The sequence below is a fragment of the Pholcus phalangioides genome, unplaced genomic scaffold (genome assembly GCF_987345545.1).
Source record: "Pholcus phalangioides strain wild (caught in Gottingen) unplaced genomic scaffold, Ppha-v1.0 ptg000003l_1, whole genome shotgun sequence".
Classification (NCBI taxonomy): Eukaryota; Metazoa; Arthropoda; class Arachnida; order Araneae; family Pholcidae; genus Pholcus; species Pholcus phalangioides.
In genome coordinates this window covers 22,138,604-22,147,103 of record NW_028301596.1, presented here as the reverse complement: position 1 = coordinate 22,147,103, position 8,500 = coordinate 22,138,604, and the positions used below count along the sequence as shown (strand labels likewise).

Sequence of the window (8,500 nt, the reverse complement as noted above, 5' to 3'; positions counted from 1 at the left end):
AAAGTTCTAAAGAATAAGACACACTCGTTTGCTTCGGCGATTGCCTGAGATTTGAGGCAAAAATTATTTTTTTTCCTCCACACACGATGCAGATAACGATTAGTTTCACATGATGATGATCGACTCAAAGGAAAACTGCCAACATATTGAATGAAACCCATTCAAGTCATCAATGTGTAAACTTCATTTACGCTGACGGGGATTATTTCGATGAATGTTTATCAGATTACAGTTATCTACACACAAATGATCCGTCATCGAAATCTTTCCAAGTGTATGCTCTCTCTCATCGCGATTAACCCATTTCTTTCCCTTCGCAAGGGTTTTGCCCGAGAATGAGAAATTATTTTGAAGCTTTTATATACTGTAAAAACTACCCAACATACTTTAAGGCAGTTTTGAAACCCAGGGGATTCCAAGACTAAATCAACTAAGAACCACGGATTCTTTAGTTATATTTTACGATCCAAACTTTATTCACGGAGGGTTTCGAAACTTTTTCTTCAAATCCACCAACCCTCTGGGGGCTTTGAGCTACACGGGTCACGACCCAAATTTGATTTGCAGGGGCTTCCGAGATGCGAAGTAAAAATCCGCAATCAGCCAGGGATTCTTTAGCTATTTGTTACGACCCAAACTTGATTCGCAGGGGATTCCGAGATGAGCAGTTCAAATCCACTAACAGTCCTGCTATAAATGCGCATATTGCGTCACTGGTTCCAATAATTTCGAAAAACAAATAGTACCATGGCTCGTGAAGCTGATCTTGCTGTTGATTTTGGGTCAGAGCTTCAAAATGTTAAGAACCCCTTTACATAAGCAATCGGGTATCGCGGGGAAGATGGGCGTGTGGTCACGGCTGCAGCCAACGCTGTTTTTTTTAATGATAAAATTGTGCCTGGCTTGCGAAATTATTTTACGAAAAAAAGGATATTTGAAATTTTTTTTCTGTGCGTTTCTCATTTCTCAAAAAATTTCGTTGTTGCTCGAGCTTAACTACTTATTGATGTTGCTTTTTTTGATTACGTCACGGTGGGTCTCTTCACTGACTATGGACGCCACTGTTCAGTAGTGAGCACTCTGTGGAATTCTCCATGGCAACCATCTCTCTCTCTTCGTGTGTTTGTATGTGTGTGTATGTCTCCGGAAAGAGAGAGAGAGAGAGATCTTTGCGCGGCGTTCGATTGGAAAGGAGAAAGAGATGCTGCCGTTCAGCACCGCAGCCATAAGAAGCCCTCTGACGACGAATATGACGAACACACAGCGGTGACCTCATCGTTCGACCGGAAGGCTGACTTTCAGATTCTTATCATCTCATCGCGATAACCAAACATAATTAGCACCTTCACTAAATAGTTACAGGACCAAGGCTGTGGATTGAGGTATCCGTGTAGGTAAACTCTAGTGTTTGTATCTAGTCTTCCCCGAGTGTTGTATGTGAATGTTTGTAGAGCCAAGGTCGCGATCCAACCTTTTCATCGAAGATCGGAGGCAACTAGTGCGAGCCAAAAAATCCTTCGTCCAGTTTTTTCTCTCTCCGTATCTGTGTTCCTAGATATGAGATCGGAGATATGGGAACTGCGCTTAGTATATCTCCGAGAGGGCGCAAGCCAGTCTATGGAGAATACAATATCAATGGTTTCACGTACGAAAATCTGAATAATGTCCGCAATAAGGTCAAGCATCTCGAGAAAAATGGCAACGCGATCGCGAACGCGAACCAGAACCTCAATGTGTCGATATTCAAGAAGCACTCGCTGTTCATCAACGCTCTCAGCTGGAAGACTTTCACGCACTCGGGTCGTAAAAAAACCGACAAGAACAAGAATGTGTCGCGGCAGCCGCTGGAGAACCTCAACGAGAGGGTCGTCGACAACAAGAAGAACATCCAGAAATCGTCGTCGTGCTACAACCTGAAGACGACCGCGGTCGGTTCCCTGGACGTGATCGTCCGCGATTCCGCCGCGAACGACAGGCACAACAAGCTACACGCGTCCTCCGCGCAACAATCCAAGCCCTCGTCGGTGTTGACGGGACACAACTTGGTCAGGCCGCTGACGAACAGAATCTCGAGGAGCCATTGCCACGCTCAGCTGACCGCGGTGAGGGGTGCCTCGTCCACGAGCAAGAACGCGTCCCCGAGTCCACTCAAGAAGACTGTGATCCAGGCATCGACGTCGGAGTTGCTGAGGTGCCTCGGCGAATTCCTGTGCAAGAGGTGCCCGAGACTGAAAGAGATCCAGCCCACGGACGCGGTCCTATGGCTCAAGTCTGTCGACAGAAGCCTGTTGCTGCAGGGGTGGCAAGACATCGCCTTCATAAACCCGGCCAACGTAGTGTTCCTCTATCTGTTGATCAGGGAGCTCGTCAACGAAGACATCGACACTGAGCGCGAGTTGCAGTCGGTGGTGCTCACCTGCCTTTACTTGAGTTACTCTTACATGGGTAACGAGATATCCTATCCTCTGAAACCATTTCTCGTGGAGGACTCCAAGGAAAAGTTCTGGGACCGATGCCTGCTTATCATCAACCTGCTGAGTGGCAAAATGCTAAGGATCAACAGTGAGCCAAGCTTCTTCACGGAGATATTCACGGAGCTGAAGAACTGCTGCCCGGGTAAAATCGTCTAGAAACAAAACACTAAATTGTGTCGTATTAGTGTCGAAGGAAGTTTTTTCTGATGCGCACCTGAATGCTCAATGGATTAAATCTCGCTGTACATAGAGAGGGAACCAAAAATAATACACACAAAATGTATATCTAAAAGTCAATGAAGGGTGAGTTTATCTGCTTGGCAAAAGAAAAAAAATTCCAACTAACGATTTTATGCAGTATTAGCAATAACATGTATTACTTGTCAGTATTTACGATCGTTTTAAATTTTATGAATCCTTGTATCAGGCCGTAGTAGATAAATCCATTGACACTAAAGTATTAGCGGAGCTGTAATATTACCTAGAAGATATGAAGCTGCAGTGGGAAGAAACAATCCATTTTTTGAGTTATTAAGCCCTTTAACAATTTTATTTTAGTACTTTTGCCGAGGATTTATTTTCTGATCTACTTGAATTACACGTCGTTACGATTCTTGAATCTAAAAATTTACCAAACTATACGTCGATATTGATCACTTATTTCAGCTAATATCTGATATTTCGCCTTCAGTGGAACATATTTTTGGAAAATATCTCCCGATATTTCCGACGGAAAACCAAAAGACATATCCTCTTGAAAGCTAGAATTTTATGCCATCGTTGGCTAATGATTCCCGTTGAAATTCCATATTATGGCAAGAAAAGCCAAAGCTTCATGCTATTGCACTTACCTCTGGTATATTGTAACAAATGAGAGAGAACTCGTCATTCAAAGCTAGTTTAATTTGACAGGAAATTAACTACGTTAAGTTAAATTTTGAAATATGATTCACTGACAATATGATTCTCTCTCACTGACATTGACGAGATATCTCGCCTTCTTAAAAGCTCTTTATGTTGGCATTGACAAGCCTATATATTTTGCAAAGCTCATATCTCAATGAAACACATTTTCCTTCCCCCCCCCATTTTGATCCTGCTAAAACCGAAAGAAATCGCACTCCATGAAAAAATACCGATATGGTATTTTATAGGGGGTTTTAGCGATTTCTACTAAGCTAGAGGAATGTGTTAAGGGGGGCTCATTATTATGATGAATTGAATTTTGTAAGAATCGAAGTCTTCCCTTCATTCCTTGAGTGAAATGAGAAACCACACCAACACACTAATTGAACTAATCGAAAAAAAAATGTTTTTGTTATTTTCCTCCCTCAAAATTTCAAACCCTTGACGATCAGAGACGAGATATCTCGGCCAAAACAAATGGGAGAAATTCATTACAGCTCTCCGTGTTTTCTTTACCTCTTTTCTCAGCATCACGAAGCTTCATCCTAACCCAATGAACGGAAGTTATTTTTTTTTTCCATTTTTCTATACTCTCCTGTTTAGGGGATCCCCCACATATAACGTATCTTTCTACTATATACGAAATGATTCAAAACTCAACGTACAAACTTTTATAGGAGGTAAAAAACACATCCAAAGGAAAAAAAAAACCAATCACACAGGAATGTATGAGCGGAAACCTCAACCTGATCAGCTGGAGGATAAACGAAGATACAGAAATGACAAGTCAATAATGCTTGGGAAAACTCTTTATTTAGCGATACTTTACACGAGGACAGTACGTGTACGCGTCAAGTTTCACAACAAGTGCTCAAATTTCTTACCATCCACAGTTATAAATAGAGTTTTTCCACCCATCAGGTTGGGATTTCCGGTCATACATTCATATGTGATTGTTTTTTTTCTTCTACCTCTCCTAATAGTTTGTACGTTTGTTTTGAATCCCCCTGTATAGAGCGAAAGAGATCACATGGGGGGGGGGGGGTGAACGAAAGTTGGTTGATCACGAAAGAGAAAAATCCACTGCACTCATCTTTTTATTTTCACCCTTCCATTTCTAACATACGAACAAGGTAACCACCAAGTTTTGAGAATTATCGCCGAAACTTTATACACAAATCGTCCAAATTTGTTGCCAAAAGCCTGTAAGTGCAGGGGTTATTTTCCCATTTTAAGATAGATAACTTTGAAAGAGTCTTTAGAGAAAAAAAAACTTGTGTGTGTAATTTTAAGGATCAGTCAATTTAATGTTTTTCGCTTTTATGAGCTCGTTTACCATTAAAACGTTATGTATACCTCTAAAGTTTTTGGAAAATATTTCGCCTTAATTTTATGTCCCGGTGTGTCTTTTAGAAAAATTCGTTATACACTTAACTTTCCCTCGGCGACCGTAATTATCTTTGGGTAACAACGACGATGACCGTCGAGCACTGCCTTTTGTGATAATTCTCACGAAACGACGACCATCAAAGTGACGGTTTTGCGAGAGAAAAAAAAACTCGCGATAAATTGAAAACACACATTTAGAAGACTATTTTTGTAGAACTGAATATAAAAATACTCTATATATATTCAAAACAGTACGAAGGTTTACACATATGAGAATCTGCATTAATAAGGATAATATTAAATTGTGATGATTCTGCTCAAGAGAGATTCCTAGTAGGTCCCACAGCGAGTAACGTACGCGCATTTTTGCCAAGCTTAAAGATCAAATTTCGTGAGTCGATAGCTTTGATCGTATAGGATCAAATTACATAGAATGCATTCGATATGTGTGCGTGTTACGAAAGTAATAATTTTATCTCTGTAAAGACCATAATATGCGAAGATAGTGGGGGAAACACTAGTTTACTTTTAGAACACAACTCGTTCCATTGATGATCAATAAGGTGAATTTTTTGTATGAAAGCGCTGCGTGTGCAAAATCGACTTTAAATTGCGAAGCCGAACGCTAATTGTATTTATATCGACCGTCAGAATAGAAATTTCCAAATGTAAACGCAGTCGCTTCTCGACTTTCGGAACGAGTCAAGCAGCTTCAACCAGGGCTATAACTTGGGTTTTTTTATGAGGGAGGCAAAGAGGAATAAGCACCCCCACCGTAAAATTCGATAATTTTATAAGTTTTTTTTTGTTTCTTCTAAAATTTGTCGTCTGGGCATTTGCCTCCCTTCTAGCTGTAACTATTCATAAGGCAGCACTGGAAGAAAAATTACTTTTATTTATTTAAAAACCAACTTTACTGGCTCTCTCTCACAGAACTAAAAATTAATCGGATCCCCGTGTGTTACACTATCGATAATTTCGAATTAATTTCTAAAAATGACAATTTCTTTTCTCGAAATAGAAATCACGTGTTTATTTTATGCCAGGCAGTGTTTTCATTCGAGGGAAATTTTAAATCTTTTAGCTCGAATTAAATTTGATGTGCAAGCAATCTTTAAATCTGATGATTTCAATGCAAATCAATTCTCGAACTTATGGAATAAAACAGTCCGCTCCAAACTTATGTCCTACCATAACACTCGGAAATAATATTTCAGTGGCCCCTTGATCTCATATTTCACTCGTACCACTTTAGTCCATCCCAGCTTCATCTCATATATGAACTCAATAAATTTTACTACCGTATTTTCTTTTTTGTAGGCCGTGTTTCCAAGAGTATTCCCCGTTTAATTACCCAACGAAACATGATTTATAGTGTCCCATGAATTCGTAAATAGTTTAAAATTCATGAAAAATTTGAAGGAATTCGTATATTTTAATGCGGTTCGCGAAAAAGTTATTCTCCCGAAGGGAATTTTTTTTGGAACAGGAAACAAATTTAGTTCAAACTTTCTTTGATAGACGGCGTTGTAAACCAATCCGGCCGTAGTGATTGGACTTGAACTTCAATCCCTTCTGTGTCCGAAACATTCGCTAAGCTTCAGCTGATGATTCATGGCTGAGATAAAACAAACTAACGGTGCTTCATCCACCTATGCCAACATCACAATGAAAACCTTGTGTAAGCGCAAGTAACGGGAAAATTCAAGAATGGACTGTTAACTCGACATCCTACATTTAATAGGGCTCTAATTTGTATATTTTCAGGGATTTCTTTTTGCTCGGAGCCATCTATCGACAAAAATTTTAATCAGTTTTTTTTCCGTACCCAAAAAATCCGCCTTCGTGAGAATAACGTTTTTTCGCAAACCGCATTTAGATACACCAATTCCTACAATTTATATGAATTTTTAAACTACTTTTGAATTTATGAGATACCCTGCACATACACTTTTTGTACATATCATTTGCATAGCCATGTTGAATATACCTTCCTTTCAGAAAAACAAAACCTAATTATACATATGACTAATCAAAAGCTTAATCGTTTGTCACAAAAAGTAGCGCAAAAGTCTGTATGTAAATCCCATTGTCCACACTCTAAAATAAGCATGATAAAGAATATGCTAATGCGTGTTTTGCTCATTTGAATAATTGAATGTACGTTTCGAATAGGTGTATACGTTGATTGAAATCTGATGGGGGTTTTTTGCCTCAAAAGTCTCATTGAAAAAATAAATGGTGCATTGCGGGAAATGTGAGCGTATCGTTCGAGCCAATATCGATACTTCTCCCTTCCACAATTTCCACCTATGTGTTTATGATTCCTCCACTAATTTCCACTTTATAACTATGTTGTTGTTTCCCGTGGATGGTCGCGGAAAGGACACTCGCTGATCCATCTTCTTAAATTTTCCCTAGAGTTGATATCAACAAAATGTTGGCGTCGTGCCAATTCACAGATACTGGAAACGAACTAAAGATGTAATCTTCAAGCTTTTAATCCATAACAAAATAATGTCGGATAAAGGAATCATCGTGAGAAAAACACATTCCATTAATGCGCACCAATGATTATTTTTTCCCGTGTCCGTTGTGAGAAAAATGAAATATGCAAAATTAATGTTATTTGTGTAAGCATTTATAAATTTTGCGGAAAAAGTATTGAGCCTTACGTGTCGTTGATTATTTATTTTATTTGTAAATACAGTCCACGCCGCTTAATGTCATCACTCGGGGTTTCTGATAAAAATAATCGAATGGTATTTACAGCCACAAAAAGTCCCACTTGTAAGTATGGTGACCACGCATCCCATTTGGTCGAACAAGATGTGTGGTAAACGTGTATTTGTAAAATTTAGTTCAAACTTAGTTCGGACATGAAAACAATATCCGAAGTATGATAACTATAAACGATTTTTCCCCATGTTATGATATTGGCCTGTTCCGTTCTTTGCAAAAGTGATAACAATACCCAAATGATACAATCATCCGTGATTTTAATAACTGGCGTCGACTGCATTTCCAAATATTTTTTTCAGTTGAAATGTTTTCCTAATATGTCAATTTTTTTTTTGAAGCATTTACTTGTCCAAAGGTGTTCATTTAATTAAATTTTCATTGAAGGATTTGTTATATTTTGTTACATTATATTTGTTATTTTTACTTAATCTATTCATACGATGCCAAATTTTATGTTAAAAAAGAATCTCTATATAGCGCCTGTTTTTCGTTTTTTGAAAGAACTTATTGTGAAGAGATCTTAAATCGATTTCATTTTTCTGATGCGGTGGTTGTAGAGATCGCAGGCCGATCCGAAACTATGAGTGTACGAATAGCTGCCGCTTTATTTATCGACTGTTGAAATAGTACACTGTTATGCCAATCGGTTGATGTTGTGTTGACTACTGATGAGAAATTATATTTATGCACTGTAAATTGTTAATACATGATTCGATTCCATTGCAGAAATGCGAAACAATTAAAGCATGACTTGTATTCCTGAGCTTTGATTCTGTTCTTCGTGACCGATTTTTCAACGTGAAAACGTTTCAATCAAACATTTTTCCTTTTTTTTCCAATGGAAGAGTTCAATATTCAGTACTATACTAGTGTTAAGCTAGGCCCGCACTCGTGTCCAGGCTGGTCCAACAGTCATTAGCAAATATTTGCTTTCAATGTTTGCCTCCACTAATGGTAAACTTGTTGAGCAAAATTCCAGCTATTAAGTA

At 38.7% G+C, this 8,500-nt stretch overlaps 1 protein-coding gene across 1 annotated transcript; it reads left to right on the top strand.

Moving 5' to 3' along the window:
* Window positions 1–1,130: 1,130 nt before the first annotated feature.
* On the top strand, window positions 1,131–8,274 carry LOC149088292 (cyclin-dependent kinase 5 activator 1-like). The gene has a single exon (XM_089246440.1). The coding sequence runs from the start codon at window positions 1,572–1,574 to the stop codon at window positions 2,628–2,630; it is 1,059 nt and encodes a 352-aa protein (XP_089102566.1). The 5' UTR covers window positions 1,131–1,571; the 3' UTR covers window positions 2,631–8,274.
* Window positions 8,275–8,500: the final 226 nt, after the last annotated feature.